Source organism: Crinia signifera, chromosome 2 (genome assembly GCF_055691185.1).
Source record: "Crinia signifera chromosome 2, ASM5569118v1, whole genome shotgun sequence".
In the NCBI taxonomy this organism is placed as follows: Eukaryota; Metazoa; Chordata; class Amphibia; order Anura; family Myobatrachidae; genus Crinia; species Crinia signifera.
In genome coordinates, this window is record NC_139218.1 from 144,569,075 (window position 1) to 144,586,127 (window position 17,053).

At 41.6% G+C, this 17,053-nt stretch overlaps 1 protein-coding gene across 1 annotated transcript in view; it reads left to right on the plus strand.

The window, feature by feature from the left end:
* Positions 1–12,509, plus strand: part of STRIP1 (striatin interacting protein 1) — a 30,655-nt gene extending 18,146 nt beyond the window's left edge. Inside the window, exons 9-21 of the mRNA XM_083173072.1 lie at positions 1,033–1,215; positions 1,977–2,194; positions 2,309–2,374; positions 2,488–2,551; positions 3,524–3,595; positions 3,685–3,759; positions 6,419–6,516; positions 6,701–6,827; positions 9,599–9,699; positions 9,788–9,854; positions 9,940–10,044; positions 10,788–10,992; positions 11,082–12,509. Of these exons, the coding sequence (XP_083029198.1) occupies positions 1,033–1,215; positions 1,977–2,194; positions 2,309–2,374; positions 2,488–2,551; positions 3,524–3,595; positions 3,685–3,759; positions 6,419–6,516; positions 6,701–6,827; positions 9,599–9,699; positions 9,788–9,854; positions 9,940–10,044; positions 10,788–10,992; positions 11,082–11,329 (1,629 nt within the window). The 3' untranslated portion in view covers positions 11,330–12,509. The remainder of the gene's footprint in view (positions 1–1,032; positions 1,216–1,976; positions 2,195–2,308; positions 2,375–2,487; positions 2,552–3,523; positions 3,596–3,684; positions 3,760–6,418; positions 6,517–6,700; positions 6,828–9,598; positions 9,700–9,787; positions 9,855–9,939; positions 10,045–10,787; positions 10,993–11,081) is intronic.
* The last annotated feature ends 4,544 nt before the right edge of the window (positions 12,510–17,053 follow it).

The following is a 17,053-nucleotide window of genomic DNA, read 5'->3' on the forward strand; positions in this document are numbered from 1 at the left end:
CTGTCTTTCTAGTCTTGTAAAATTCCATGCCTGTGGTAGCACACCCTCATTACCTATACGAAATAATTGTAAATCACACTTGTACTTGGGAGGGTCCTGTGAAATTATACCCAAAACGTTACTGCCCTGTGCGACTGACTTCTGCTTTTCTTCTAATTATGATATTGCACATATGTGGGCACCCCTGGTCTGATAAGGGACAAATTACAGAGGAACCGTTTTTAAAAATATGTGGGCCATAAAACAATGACCAAGAATCCCTGTTCTCCCCTTCTCCCCTTCTCCCCCAACACCCCACCCTATCCCATGCCACTATAAAAGCAAAAAGGTACCTTAGAAAAATACCTCTCCCTCACTTTTTTTGAGATGCTGGCTCACTTCAGCTGCTCTGCCACTCCACAATCCAATCCAGCCGCCCTGCCCGCTGTGCATACTCTGCTGCTCCACACTGCAGCCGCTCCATGCTGAAGCCGAACTACCTGCTCTGCAGCCACTTACAGCTACCGCGTTCGCTTCCCGTCCGACTCAGGGTTTTCAGTCCTGCACTGCGCCGGTGTGCGATGACGTCACCTGCGCAGTGCACTACTGGGAACGCTGAAGCCCTGAGAGGCTTCAGAAGAAAATGCATACTAATGGTGACTGAAAACTAAAATGTAAAGTTTAAATTGTGTGCGGTGGTCTAATGCCTAAATTCGCCTATGGCTACTCTAGCGCCGCAGCACTAATCTATATTATAGAGACGGTCCGGTTCCCTGTCCTTTGCGGTCTGGAGTTGGATAGCGGTCCGCCAGTTGCCTACCGCTGTTCTAGATACTTGCAATAGTTTTCCTGTTGACAGTCAGCATCCTGGGTAATAGAAATTATCACTCTGTTGACAAGTGTGCAGCAAATTCAAAACTCACTTTTAATGTAAACTTGAGTTACAAGTCCCTAATATTGATATCTATGATTCTTCCCCCAAGCTTATTACCTTTTTGCGTTAGGTATTCACTGCCCATACTTGTGTTCATTGTATAATGTCTATCTTGACAGTGCACTCTTGGAGGATTTGAAGAACTGCAGAAAATGAAAGCTGAAAAGCGAGAGATCTTGAGGCTACCACCTCTACCTGAAGATAGCATTAAAGTTATTAGAAGTATGAGAGCTGCTTCTCCGCCAGCATCCGCATCTGATCTCATTGAACAGCAGCAGAGGAGAGGTCGAAGGGAGCACAAGGTAGGGATTGCAGAGTTTGCTGACTTATGCTGTACAGATGTTTGCTAAAAAGGTACATTGCTAGACAAACCCCAGTGTACGAATATGGAGTTAATACTATGTCCACAGTAGTTAAGGACAGACTAGTGAAAGGTATTATGAAGGGCACTAGGTGTAAACCTACTGATGAGGATTTAGTATGAATAGATCTTGACAGAATATTTGTCTTTATTTGTTTATGGCTGGTAGAAAACACAGCTGCTAGGCTGTTAAAAAAAGGGGGGAAAAGCCCTTTTCTAGCCACAACTCCCATTCTCTACTCCCTTTTACTGGCTGCGTAAGAGATGGCAAATCATCTCTAAGATTAACGTACTGAGTTTCAAAGCCCTACATGACCAAGGCCCAAGATACCTGAAGCAGCTTCTGATTCCATACTGCCCGACCTGATTACTACGATCTGTAGATGATTGACTTTTATCAGTACCTAGAATCTCCCGTAATTCATCTGGGGGTCAAGCTTGTAGCCATGCGGCTCCTACTTTATGGAACTCGCTTCCCCACACAGTTCGAGAGGACCCCACTCTAGAATCCTTTTTTTTTTTTTTTTTTTTTGACTTTCCTGTTTACTCAAGCATTTCTGTAAATCCCTTAAGTTTTGTTTATGAAAAGCTTTTCTGTACTTCATGGTTCCTGTACTGTATTACATTAATTCTATCTGTTAAGGGCCTTGCGTTTTATTGGAGAAAGAGCACTATATAAATTAAATTATTATTATTTTCCAGGCACTGATTAAGCAGGATAATCTTGATGCTTTTAATGAGCGTGACCCCTACAAAACAGATGATTCTCGTGACGAAGAGGAGGAAAATGATGAAGATAACAGTCTAGAAGGAGAACCTTTCTCTTTGGAACGGGAAGAGGTGATGCCACCATCGGTGACCCAGCCACCTGCAGATCGTCTGGCCCTCCCCAAAGGTTTGCCATGGGCACCAAAAGTTAGGTGAGACCAGAAAGTGTATGTGACCTAAGGCATACTAGTTGTCAGCGGTAAATATTTTTATTATTTGTATATGTATAAAGGACTGTTCTAATGGCTTCTTTTTGTCTGGAATAGGGAAAAAGATATTGAGATATTCTTGGAATCAAGTCGTAGTAAGTTCATAGGATACACTCTAGGAAGGTGAGCATGTTATTTGTATGCTTTCCTTTTTGATTGGCTTTTCTTTTTCTAGTTGTGATATTTACAGTACATTTCTTTTTATGTTACTTTATCTGCTTTCTCAATTCTGACAGTGACACTGATACAGTAGTTGGTTTACCACGACCCATTCATGAAAGTATACGCACTCTGAAGCTGGTAAGAATTGGATAAATGTGTTCATTTTGCAAAGTTTAATAAAGGCAATGAGGTTTATCCACAGTAATATGAACGAGGACACTAGTATGATATAATATAGCATGTTTCTTCCATTTGTTTTGAAAACCTATGTACATGTACTGTATAAGCTGTAACTTCTTTAATTAGTGATCTAATATTTTGTTAAAGTCAAATTAACTGGTGTTCAAGTTATTGTTATTGTCACAGCTACACAATCTATATTTTGGGAATGTACTGATTTCGGTATAAAGTGAACCAATTAGTCAACATTTATAAATAGGTCCACGTACATCTAGCCTCCTTGTGTGATAAACAGCTTTTGCAGGAGATGAAACCGCAGATCATCTTTTGCGTGCCACTTTTTCCGTTACAATGAGTCTTATTTGCACTAGTTTGTACATAAGACCTATTATAACCGATAAAGTCACACATAAAAATGCTTGAAACTCATGTGTTGTGTAACACGACTTATAGCCCATGGGGGATAAAAGTACAGATGTGTCCACATACATCTATTATTATTACCAGTTTCTTATATAGCGCACACCTATTCCACAGCACTTTACAGAGAACCGCTGCTGTCTGCCGGTACCTGCCTGCTGTGCCGTCACAGTCCCGTCTCCCAGCGCTGGCTCCTGCTTCTATAATGAAAACGGACACTTAGAAAATGGCTGCCCCCATACTGCAGACCGTTTTCTGTCTGCAGTATGGGGGCAGCCATTTTCTAAGAGTTCCTTTTCATTATAGCAGCAGGAGCTAGCGCTGGGAGAGACGGGACCGTGACCGCAGATGCGGCTGGGAAGGTATGGGCAAAATCGGCAGTTACGCCACTGCTTATGGAATCCCTAGCATGTGACACTAATTATTTCTATTGTTTCTTATTCTTTTTAATTGTGCTTTTCAGTTTATATAATGCATAATTCAAGTATTACAATTTTTTTTCTGAAATAGCACAAGTACACTTCTATTGCTGAGGTGCAAATTCGCTTGGAGGAAGAGTTCTTGAGATGCCCGCTGTCTGGGGTATATAACAATGCAATATCTAGTGTGTGTGTGTGTGTGTTTTTGCTTCATTTTATCCCACTTCAAATTTGGGTTCTTATCAAAATTAGGGGGAAGAGGAGGTTGAACAGTTACCTGCAGAGATCCTGTACCAGGGACTTCTATCCAGTCTACCTCAGTACATGGTTAGTATTCTGTGTCAGGGCATGACCATTTCTGTGCAGCTTAGTGTTTTCACTATGTACTCTAGTTTATTTTACTTTATGCACCAAGTACTTGATCAAGGTTCTTTTGTGTATTTGATGTTGCTTATTTCATACTGCAGTTTTGCACTTTCAGCCACTTCTAGTATCATATTTAGAACAAGAAGCACTGAATTATTACTAAATAAGTACTGAACATGAAGCCATAATAACAGTAATATATTTTGTTAGAAATTTGTGTTTATCTGTAGCATGTAGATCTGGTACCCTAATAGAGGGAAGCATTTTATATCCCGATTTGTGTCTGATTATATTCTGGTGCACAGTTCTATAAATAGCAAGGGGATGTCAGTTATAGGTGACAATTTCCTGGAACCAGTGTGATTTACAGCAATATAGCCCCAAGATTTTATGTGCCAGTTTGTTGTAAAACAAAGCTAATCTGATATTGCCTTAAAACAAATTAATAATTTAATGTTAAACTTTTTCTTCATATTCTTCCTGGTTTCAGGAGACTGGACAGTATTCAATGGCCGGGATCGCGGCTGGCAGCGAATCCTGTGTAGGATTCGCTGCACTTTCGCCGTAATTCTCCCTTTAGGGAGATTCGCCGGCAGCCGCCCGGCCACCCTATTCAACGCCTCAGGGGCTCTCTGCCCCTGGTGGCGAACTTTAACACACACACACACACACACACACACCCCCCCGGCGAATGCCGCGGGGAGCTATGGGACGGCTGCAGGCAGGGAGATGGAAGCCTCCCTGCCTGCGCCGGACACTGTGGGGGGTGAAGGAGGGCTAGCAAGGACACAGGGAGAGCCCCCCTACAGCTGACAGGGGGCTGGGATAGGAGCCGCTGCACTCACTGGTCCCGATCCCGCATATGTAATGATCGGGACCAGAGTGCAGTGAATATATGAATATTAATGACCGGCTCCCGGCCCCCTGCTGGCGAATGTTGAAAAAAAAATTGCTAAAAAAAATTAATAAATAAGTTACAAATCTATTTATGTGCTGCAAGCACATGAATAAAAATAGCATGCCCCTTCACAGAAAAAAAAATCTGATTTTTTGACACCAAAAAAAAAAACCCCGCTTTATTTTAAAAGATCACATTCCAGTTCACCTAAAAAAGATGACGAATGTAAAACGGAGAATCATGGCAAAAATCAATGGAGAAAGCAGTTCTTCATTTGAGCATTCAATACACTCTCGGCGAATCACAGTGAAAATCCCATTGAAATACACAAGCGAATTGGAGCGAGCATGATACGGAGAACTGGCCTGCATTCACTGTTTGCTTTCGGCGAACACTGAATAGGGGGAATCACTTTTTCAGTGAAAAAGATTCACTGCAAGGAGTAAAAACAGCCCGATTCGCCAAAAAAAACAACCAGTGATTCGGGAGCATTGAATACTGGCCACTGTAATCTATTACATACTCTCCAAGAGGCTGGCTCCTCTTTCACCCACTGTAAAAGAAACAAGCTATTTACTGATCACATAATAGTGATGTTTCTGGTCAAGCGGTGCAGCGTTATACACTTATACACAAATTTTATGTCAATAAATCCGTGTTAACCCTTTGAGTGCCAAGAGAATGTCAAAATTGGTGTGAAAATTGCCAATAAAACATTTTTAGTTATCGTGACCTGTAATATTTACCTTTTTATATTGGAAATATAATCTTTTTTTTTATTTAATTGTTGGCACTCAAAGGGCTAAATATTTCCCTTTAATTTTCAAGCGCAGCCACAATAGTTTGCTATCAACACTTCTGTTTTCATTTTAAGCATAGAGTGATTTTACAACTGCTTCCCCTGTTTAAATAGTTAAGTATTGCACTTAACAAAATATTTTTCACATAATTTATTAGTCGGGCATTTTCATCAAGGCTGAATATAAAGAAGTATATAATATTTTAGCGTATTTTTGCTGAATGTACTGTAATGGTCACTTGCCACTCTTGTTGACTATGGGCAGAGTAGGAAACATGCAGTAGTGTCCTTCCATGGGTTAGATTAAGGCATTTTATATTTTTTCTAATGTAAACATAACTTTATTTAAATCTCATAATTAGGAGTTAGTTGTCCACTTCTAGCCTGCTCTAGCTTTGTCTCCTGATCCTTGACCATTCTCACTACCCACTTCTTATTCAGACTAAAGACTTAAGGGGTGAGGAGGTGCATCAGTAGCTTGGCATTCGCATTGGAGCTGCAAATATTATATCGACCACAGACTGATCATACAGCCGCCACTATACATTGTAAGTGCCCCTCATTGACAAACTCCCCAACACCCTGCAGTCTATAGATCAAAAGAGGAATGGGCAATGAGGATGGACCGTATTTAATGAAGTAAATGCAACTTCTACATTTTCTATTTATAGGTTGGATATTTGCTTTGATCTTTTGTAATCAGTACATATTGGGTAGATTCCGTGAGCTGTGCAGTTTAACATTGCTTTGAGGAGTGAGCAACACTAATTGATGTTTTACTAACCTAAAATCCCACAACGTGTGATCACATCTGGAACCTTGCAGCTTATTGAATAGGTTCTTAGGTATTCTCATTATTTTCCCTTCTAACAAATTAGAAGAAATGTCTGTTCGGTTTTATAATTTGGCTGTAATCCAATCAGATTGCCTTACTGAAGATCCTACTTGCTGCTGCTCCAACTTCCAAAGCCAAGACCGACTCGATTAACATTCTCGCGGATGTTCTTCCAGAGGAGATGCCGTAAGTGATGCCCTGTGGGGAGCAAGTGGGTGTAGGATGATTTAAAGATTCATTGCTTAATGGAAATCTGGTCTTTTTAATGTAATTTGGCAATGTATTTTGTCTTTTCATAAAATGTGGTCTTATGCAATTGAATTTATTATTATTATTTTTTTATGGTTTACATTCCATTTTCTTGTTCCAGGACCACTGTTCTGCAGAGCATGAAACTTGGTGTGGATGTAAATCGGCACAAAGAGATTATTGTCAAAGCCATTTCTGCTGTGCTGCTATTATTACTGAAACACTTCAAGCTAAATCACATTTATCAGGTTTGTTAGTCTTTGCATGGTGTTACCCAATATGCCCATTGCCTCACTGCAGATTAATATGCTGTGTATAATTGTTAGCTGGTTACATTGTGCACCAGTGTACTGTTCAAAGACCTAGTACAGTCATGTGTCTATACGCCATAGTACAGTCATGCGTCTATACGCCATAGTACAGTCATGCGTCTATACGCCTAATCACCATCAAGAGCATGATTATATCAGTAATGTTTTTGGTTTAATTGTGTCTAGCACGGTAGAAAGCATGTGCTCTAGACACCACATTATGAAACTGTCTGGACAGGCTAACTTACTGTATGCTTTCTTCCTTTTTAAGGGGATACAGTCATTGGGTTGACCCTATAAAGGTCAACATGCATTAGGTTGACCACTGATGATTAATGGGGCTTCGATCAACACATACCTGTATTTGCCCACCCGACCCTGTCCTTCAGGGAGAAAATGCTCTGTCCCTGAACTTCCCTGGTAATGTATGATTACCATCACCTGTGGGGAGCTAGGTAATTGATAAGAAAGGTGTTTCACCACAGGTGATGGCAATCATACATTACCAGGTACGTCCAGGAGCAGAGCATTTTCTCCCTCATGGAGAGGGTCAGGTAGGCAAGTCTGGGTCAACATGGCTAAGGCCGACAATAGGAAGGTCAACTGTCAAAAGGTTGACATGAGTTTTTCACACCTTTTTTTGAGCCGACGAGCGGTATTTCATACCCCACCATCCACTACGGCATGATAGGAGAATACAATAGCGTGCCGAGTACAGCAAGGCTTCATGCCTGAAGCTTGGCTAGCCATGCGAGGGGACGCAGTACACTATATCCGCATTCGGGACAAAAACTATGAAAAACTCACATCGACCTTTTGACTGTTGACCTTCCCATTGTTAACCTAATACTTGTGTCGTCATTCTGACCCTATCAACCTTAGCCATGTCAACCTATTTCAGGTGTCGACCTAAGCCCTTTTTCGATCTTCAGTGGTCGACCTAATGCATGTCGACCTTCATGCAGTCAACACTATGACCCATACCCCCTCTTAAGGCCCAATGTCCAAAGGACATTGACTGACCCGATTTCCTGGGAAGACTCATACAAATTGGCACTTGATGTGCCATTTTTACATGTGATTTTTCGCAAGAAAAAAGTGTCCCTATGAGAGCTATTGGAAAAGTTGAATGTTCAAATGAATGGGCAGCCGCTGATTCATTTGAATGGGAGTTTTGGTAGCAGGGGACGGGCAGAAGTGGGTGGCCGCTGATTGGCTAAGAGCTCCCTCAGCAAATCATCCGCCACCCATTCATTTGAATGAGAGTTTATAAATCTCCTTCCCGCCCACCGCTACCGTATCGCAGCCTGTTCCCTTGGACGATGCTGAGCAGGGAGAGCAGCTCTCCTGCCGGGCACTTCCCAGGCTGCACAACTTCGAACCTGATCGGATGTGCCGCTGATGGGTCCGACTCCGACCCATCTTATGGTCTCGGTGAACAAAAGTTAGAATTATCACCCTCAGGCCCAGCAGCTTGGTATGTGTCAACACCTCATAAACCGCCCTCAGAAATCAACAATATAGAAATAGAAAGGTGGACATACACTAGCACTAAAGGACCCAAAACACCTATGATAACAAATTACTAATTTTAATAAAAATAAAGTATTTTCCAAGGATTTGAATCCTCCTATGGAGCAGGGATGTTCCCGAGTTCAACCCAGGGTCCTGGCCGGTGTGAAAGGCGTAGTGGTACTCACCCTGTGCGTGCAGTCAGGCCGGGGATCCACACAGGCGGCGGGCACAGATGACAGGCGGCGGATGAAGATGATGCAGCTCTCAGGTGCCCTCACTGCAGCCGGTGAGCTGCGTCATCTGCGCCCGCCGCCTGTGTGAATCACCGGCCTGCACCGAGGACCGAAGCAATCCCGCCTCCTTCCCACACCAGAAGATGTAAGGACTTTTCTGGTGTGAAAGGGAAATCCTAGTTCCCCATTTGATCTCGGAGGATGGTAGTATGTGAAAAAGAGAGGAGCATACAATGGTGTAGCATGTACAGATTGGTGTTCCCACAGAAGATATATTGGACTAATGATTGCGTATACCAATCACATTAGTAGGTGGTGCCACACACTTATAAATGTATCTTTAAGTTGTATTCATACCGCAACTCACAGCCAGGCAGGTGGGATCAAGCACATAAAGGTATCTTTTAATAGAAGGAAAATTCTTAATAAATATAGGACGTACTTCAACTCACTGTAAAAGTGTCTGCTGAACTCTCGTAAAGGTATCTTTCACATAGTCATGAGACAGAATCTTCCAACACCCGTTTATACAAAAAAAAGATTAAACCTAAAATATGGCCCTCTACTTGAAATTCATCAGGCTGAAGATGGTATATGACCTGTGTAGACTTATGTCTCATCAGTCACCGGTCCCCCAGACGGAAACAAATTCAGCTTCTGTATCGTCCCAGCTATAATTGGAAAGGGCCCTCCGCAAAACCTGGTTGGAGGCCTTTAGGCTGTTCTGAATTATATTTTTATTACATTTTAAGTTCAAAAGCCTGAACATGGAAACTATTTATACATAAGATATTAACCATATTATAAATACCCGTTAGGAAACTACAGAAGGGGAGACCATAGTATAAACGGTCCATAATAGTTTTATTGATTTATATTGGCACATTTATGTACTGCTTCCATTTTTGTTGTATTCTATCCTGCTTGTAATTTGTATATTCATTTTTCCCCTATCTGCAGATGGAGTATATGGCTCAGCACCTTGTGTTTGCAAATTGCATTCCTTTGATATTAAAGTTTTTTAATCAAAATATTATGTCCTACATCACAGCCAAAAACAGGTAAGAGATCCAAGAGTAAGTAGTGTATGTATATATAATTATGTCTCATTGCTGGTGCGCAATGTTTTCTGAATTTCAATTTCCGTAGTATTTCAGTTCTCGATTACCCATATTGTGTGGTCCATGAGCTGCCAGAGCTGACAGCAGAGAGTCTGGTAAGTCTCTAATAAAGTGGAACAATTTTATTCTTCACAGATCAATTCACTTTTATAATTTTTTATATATACAATATTCTTGCAGGAGGCTGGAGATAATAATCGGTTTTGTTGGAGAAATTTGTTCTCCTGCATAAACCTCCTGCGCATCTTAAACAAGCTGACAAAATGGAAACACTCCAGGACTATGGTTAGTAAAGCATAGCAATAGACCAGTACATATAAACCTACAGTTTGTAAATCAGCTCAAGAGGTTTTCACTTCATTTACATCTGGGGTGGCCAAACCAGTCCTCGAGATCTACCAACGGTCCAGGTTTTCTATATCACCTAATTGGTGCACAGCTGCAGTCATTCCAATTGTTACATTTTCAAACATGCTGCATTCATTCCTACTATAGATCCACAGGCTGCCTGACAACCGTGAACTGTTGGTAGATCTTGAGGACAGATTTGGCCACCCCTGATTTACATGATTCGTCACTGCTTTGCTTTGTTCTTGTACTTTTTCTCCCCAGTCTAGTTCTTGCATCTTTAATTTTGTTGAAGATTCAGCTGCATGTTTCTGCCTGTAAAGTAATTGTGTATATATAGTTCTCCTCTGATTTTATCCTTTTATTGTGCTTTTTTATAATCCATATCTCCATCCTTATATCTATATTCTTTCCAAATCCTGTTGCTTACTTTTTTTTCTGTGCCATTTTTTTTTCCGATCATGCCCTCATGAAATGTTTTCTCTAAATGAACACAATAAATGTTACCACCTCCTGAAATGTCTGTTTCTAAACCTAACCAATGAAAACGGTCTTAAGGTTTCAGCTTCCCACATTATAAATAGTAATTTATTCATCTTCATAAAGGATTTTTTTGTAAATACTAAATATATTTGATTTTTTATTTTATTTAATGTGATTATTTTGTGCCTTTTTTATAGATGCTTGTGGTTTTTAAATCTGCGCCCATCTTAAAAAGGGCTCTTAAAGTTAAACAGGCAATGATGCAGCTTTATGTGCTTAAGTTGCTGAAAGTCCAGACAAAGTACCTTGGGCGACAGTGGAGGAAAAGCAACATGAAAACTATGTCTGCTATTTATCAGAAAGTCAGGCATCGCCTCAATGATGACTGGGCATATGGGAATGGTACGTCTTTGGGGGAGTTTGATTTTTAAATTCCGCTCATGTGCACTCTCACGGTATATAACATTTATATTGTTTTTGCCATTCCCTAGATCTTGATGCTCGTCCCTGGGATTTTCAAGCAGAGGAATGTGCGCTTCGAGCCAACATTGAACGTTTTAACTCTCGGCGATATGATCGGACCCATAGGAACCATGAATTCCTTCCGGTAGATAACTGTCTTCAGAGTGTACTGGGCCAACACGTGGAGCTGCCAGAGGATTTCCAGATGAACTATGACCTTTGGCTGGAGAGAGAAGTGTTTTCTAAGCCAATATCCTGGGAAGAGTTGCTGCAATAGTGTAGTAATGCATCTGCCTAGCGGTGGTACTATTTCATCTCTCCACCACTCTATATAACACTATTTACTATCCTAAAATGTTTCTAGTCAATTATAGGCATTAGGTAACACAGAAACCTACAGTATATGGATTTATATGCGCTTTTAAAATCCAGGAATGAAAGACCAGTTTATTCGTTTTGTGTTACAATGTCACCACACTCCAACCTTTCATCATTTGCAAATAGTCTTAATTGTGGCATCAGAATTGTGGCTTGAGGCAAGCACTCCAATGCCCTAAGCATCGATGCAACAATAAAGATTATTCCATCTGTAGAGAAATGAGATTGGTTAGACTGTTTGTATTGCTTTGGCAGGAATGCACTTCTAGGAACAGTAAATTACCTGGCCCAGAGTCCATATAGGCATTCAACTGTGGGCTAAGTAATAAGGTCACATTCCTCTTGAGTATCTTTTATTAAAAAATGAAAAGTTCTTTTTAATTGTGTTTGTATATTACATTTTAAATGTAATATTTTATCCAGTGACAGGTGCTACCTAAATGGCAGCTTAGTATTTTATGTTTCCCGGTCTAGTGCTCCGTCTAGCATTCTGTTCGGGTGCTGTCACTTTTAGCCGGGAACAGGGTAATTGATATGACAGGTCAGAATATAATTATTAGTTTATGAGGTTGCTGCATTGCATTCCAATCGGGGTATGTGATCTGTTACCCAGAAAGAGAATCAAGTAAGCAATTGTATACTGTCTGGTGACACCCAGTGCGGTAAACAACGGTCTCTGCGCTCCCTATCACTCTGGGATGTGCCCAGTGACAGGAGCTGGGTGCTGCACAAAAATGTCACCGTAAAGCACCCATCTCCCTGTCACTGTGAGAGGCTGGCATTGTGGTGTAAGCCTCAGGTACCGTCCACAAACCCCTAGTGACGCCTCCGGTGATCATGTATTCACAGATTTCCTACTGCTGCGGTTACAGTAATTTATCATGGGAAGGGATTACCATGGTCAGTGTAGTAATGGTTTTAAAATGTCCTTTGGGATATTTTAGGAATGAAGCTCCAAATTATGAAAGAGTCGATAGTCCCTAGCATTCCTTCCAAATACTAGATCCTTCTATTTTTTATTTGATTTTTTTGTTTTTCGGTGTGCATAAATGGTGCAAATAAATTGAATTTAAACACTGGCATATGTTTGGCACATTAATTGTAACGTGACAAGGAATATATTAAATTAAACCATTTACAGAATCCGAAACAGCATGATTGTACTGCAGGGAGATCATGCCAAACAAATCTTATTGACTTTTTGGACTCCGTGCCCAGAATACTAGATGAAGAGGGGCTGTAGATGTGGCATATCTAGACTTTAGTAAGGCATTTGACACTGTACCACATCGCAGGCTACTAAATAAACTTGAAAGTGTGGGATTGGATTATAAAACAATTAAATGGATAAGAACCTGGTTGCAGGATAGAAAACAGACAGTTGTAGTAAATGGAGTGCATTCTATGAAGGGACATGTTACCAGTGGAGTACCCCACAGATCTGTACTTGGACCAGTGCTCTTTAATATCTTTGTTAGTGACATTGCAAATGGTATTGAAGGGAAAGTATGCCTTTTTGCAGATGACACAAAGATATGCAACAGAGTAGACACACCAGGAGGGGTAAATTAAATGACTGATGATGTAAGTAAACTTGATAATTGGTCAAAAGCATGGCAACTACAGTATAATGCTAAAAAATGCAAAAATATGGACTTGAGACTCAAAAACCCAAAGGCTCAATATAGTATCAAGGGTACTATAATGGAAACTGCTGAGGAGGAAAGAGATCTAGGAGTCACTATTTCAAGTGACTTAAAGGCAGGGAGGCAATGTAACAAAGCAATGAGGAAGGCTAGTCAGATGCTTGTTTGCATAGGGAGAGGAATCAGTAGCAGAAAAGAAGAAGTAATAATGCCACGTTATAGGTCATTGGTACAGGGCGTACCAATGACCTATAAAGTGGCATTATTACTTATTTTTACTTCTGGAATACTATGTCCAGTTCTGGAGACCATGGCCAGTATTCAATGGCCGGGGGTCGTGGGCGGCAGCGAATCCTGTGTAGGATTCGCTGCCCTTTCGCCTTGGATTTTCCTTGCTGGGAGATTCGCCGGCAGCCGCCCGTCCCCTGTATTCAACGCGTCAGGGGCTCTCAGCCCCTGACGGCAAAAATTGACCCCCATGACGAATTGCTCTCCCCTGCTTCTGTGGCTACACTGCCACTGCAGGGGATGGAGCGGAGTCCCGGCCGGGGAGCGCACTAATGCTGCTGGGAGCCCCTGCACAGCCTGACTAGTCCAGCAGCAGCAGCAGTAGCAGACCTCCGGCTCAAGCAGCCCCGGCGCTGACATCTGCTATCACCGTGCTGGGGCTGCCGGAGCCAGAGGTCTGCTACTGCTGGAGCCGTCCCTGTCAGCTAATGTCTCCCCCCGTCCCCTCACCTCACCCCCAGCAAAGCAGCACACGTGTCCCACCTGTGGGGTGTCCGGACACTAGTGGGGGTGAAGAAGGGCTTGCAGGGTGCTGCTGGGGTCGGAGCCGCTGCACTCACTGGTCCCGATCGTGCCTATGTAATGATCGGGACCAGTGTGCAGTGAATATATGAATATTAATGAGCGGCTCCGGCTCCCGGCCCCCTGCTGGCGAATGTGTAAAAAAATAAAAAAAAATATTGTTTAAAAAAAATATATATATATTAAAAATATATTCATGTGCTGCAAGTATATGAATAAAAATAGCATGCCCTTTCATAGAAAAAAAATTCTGATTTTTTTAACACCAAAAAAAAAAATGAAAAACTCTTTAATTTAAAAGATCACATTACAGTTCACCTAAAAAAGATGACGAATGCAGTCAATATGACACAGTGAAACAGTCAACATGACTTTGTGTCGACAGGTCGTGAGGTCAACATGTTTTTTTTCACAGTTTTTTTGACCAAACATGTGCCAACAGGCGGTATTTCATGCCCTGCCATCCACTAGGGCATGGTGGGAGAATAAAACTGTGAAAAACCTTGTCGACCTTACCACATGTCGACCTAATGGTGTCGACCTAATGACTGTCAACCATCATGCTGTAGACCAAATGACCGCATCCCCTCCTCCCCCCATGTTTGGCTATGGGAGTCTCTCTAAAAATGTGGAGCTGTCACGGTCATTCATGTTGGGCATGCACATGAGAGCAAAAAGGGCTTTGTAAATTACAATAATTGAATCCATTACATAAAGAACTTAAAGGGACACTATAATTGTCATCAGGACTTTATTAAGTTTCTTCATAATCCAAACTGTTACCAATATTGGACCAGACATTCACTTATTAAAGTGTTTTTGTTTTTCTACTCTATTTGTATATGATGCAGGCTCGCACTTCTTTTTATATGGCAGCACAAAACTCTGCAGCATCGTATAGTCAGTGTAACAAATTACTGGAACTAGGATATATGAGGATGACTGAGATGGTGTAGACATGAGACAAGGGTAACCAGTTCTGTGGTTGTCTCCAGAAAAAAAGGGACTGTGTGTTCATCCTGGTATTTGATAAATATGGTCGGCATGAATTTTTTATAACTGTTTTCTTATACTTTCCTATCACCGTGGACTCCATATGGGAATGGAAAAGTCTGCCTAGCGCAGCGGTGTTAGATGCTTGCTCAAAGCATGGCGAGCAAAGAGATACACTAATATGGGGGTCCAGGTCAAAAACACAAGAAAAACGTAAATTGACATATTTATTCTATTTACATTTTATTGTAAGTTTTTATAACGTGAAAGAACAATGGGGTACAGAAAATAAAATGGAGGGGGCAGGGGGCTACATATAGTCATGAAATCCATAGTACAAACCATCAAATAAAAAAGAGATTCTAACAGAAGGCATATACAGAACTGTATTATACAATGGAAGAGAAATTGCAGTCTGTCACTAATTAAGGGATTAGAAGTCAAGGAAGAGTATGAAACACCTGCTGTTTCATAATCATAGTGAGATTGAACACTTTGTATATACCTTCCAGTATCCATATAGAACAGTTGTGCTCATAAGTTTACATACCCTAGCAGAATTTGTGATTTTCTGGCCATTTGTCCGAGAATATGAATAACTCTCAAACTTTCACTCATGGTTAGTGGTTGGGTGAAGCCATTTGTCAAACAACTGTTTACTCTCTTTAAATCATAATGACAACAGAAACTACCCAAATGACCCTGATCAAAAGTTTACATACACCAGTTCTTAATACCGGGCCCAACCAGACAACAGGGTAATGCCACCGCCGGGGGGGGGGGACTTTTTATACAAGTCCCCCCCCCCCGCCAAAGAATTCTCCCCCTGACCGGTTAGCATGGGCAGGGGTCCTGGGGAAGTGGGAACCCGCCCAAAGAAGGGGTCCCCTTCCCTCCAGAACTTACCTGCCCATGCTGAAGCCCGGGCTGTCCTCGATGCCCCTGGGCTGTGGTCATCGAGCTGATTTTGTGTAGAAAATTGCTGAAAAACTATTCTCTTATACCGTGGAACTATGAGTCCCAGCAAGCCTTCCCAGCATGCTGGGACTTGGAGAACCACAAGTCCTAGCATGCGGGGCATTAAAGGGCCTGCTGGCACTTGTAGTTCCACCCATTAAATATGAAACTTTAATACATCCAAAGCCCACACATACTGATTCTTACCTATCTTGAGCCCATAGGTAGGTCCGGGGCTCCAGGGCTGTAGAGTCTGGGGTCCAGGATCCGAATAAATCCATAGGAGGACCTGTGGAAGAAAATCCTACTTACCAAAAATCGCATGTTTAGAAGTGCGCACATTTCCATGACTTAAAATCGCCACATATCGCAATTTTTCCCTGCGAGTTCGCATTTCATTAAATATGCGGATTACAAGGGAAAAATGCAAGTTCTAAAAGTGCGATTTGCGGCGATATGGTGCGATTTCTAAAAATGTGATAAAATCGCATTCTATTAAATGTCACCCTATGTCTTAGAGCGTGGGTCTTCAAACTGTGGCCCTCCAGATGTTGTGGAACTACATGTCCCAGCATGCCCTAACAGTTTTGGCATGCTTTTCTAGGAAAAAATGTGTCAATGCATTTTGGAACATGTAGTGTCACAACATCTGGAGGGCCACAAGTTGAAGACCCATGTCTTAGAGCATAATCAGTCTAGCGACACCTTGCTCCCTTTCATCTGTTGTATCCAGCAGCAGCAGCATCATCAACTCACAAGCACCAACTCATTCCTAGGCAGGCTACGCTGGTATAACCGGTTTCAGTAAGAGGAGAAAACTGCGTCATTTTTATTCTTTATATGTGATAACATTTTAAAGTTAAGTTTTAACAATACTTTTGTCAAAGCAGTGCCCCCAAAAAAAGTGTACTTTTTCTTTCTTCCTCACGGCCTGAAAAGAGTGGTCAGTTTGTTTGTCCCAGGTATATAAACCTGTATCTTTGTTTCTGATGGACACATATCTGCAGAGGCGCAAAGAGCTGTTGGTGAGAAAATTGTCAGCTCAATCAGAATGTGACATGGCTTCTTCTTTATTTTCCCTGGTAACTGTCGGAAAAAAAATAGATTTTCCAAAAACGTCTGCTACAATGACGGACATGTCTGTCCTATGATGCTGTCACCATTGAAAGAATGGTGGAGGATTATTACTGTCAGTGACAGCATCCAAGTAGACATAT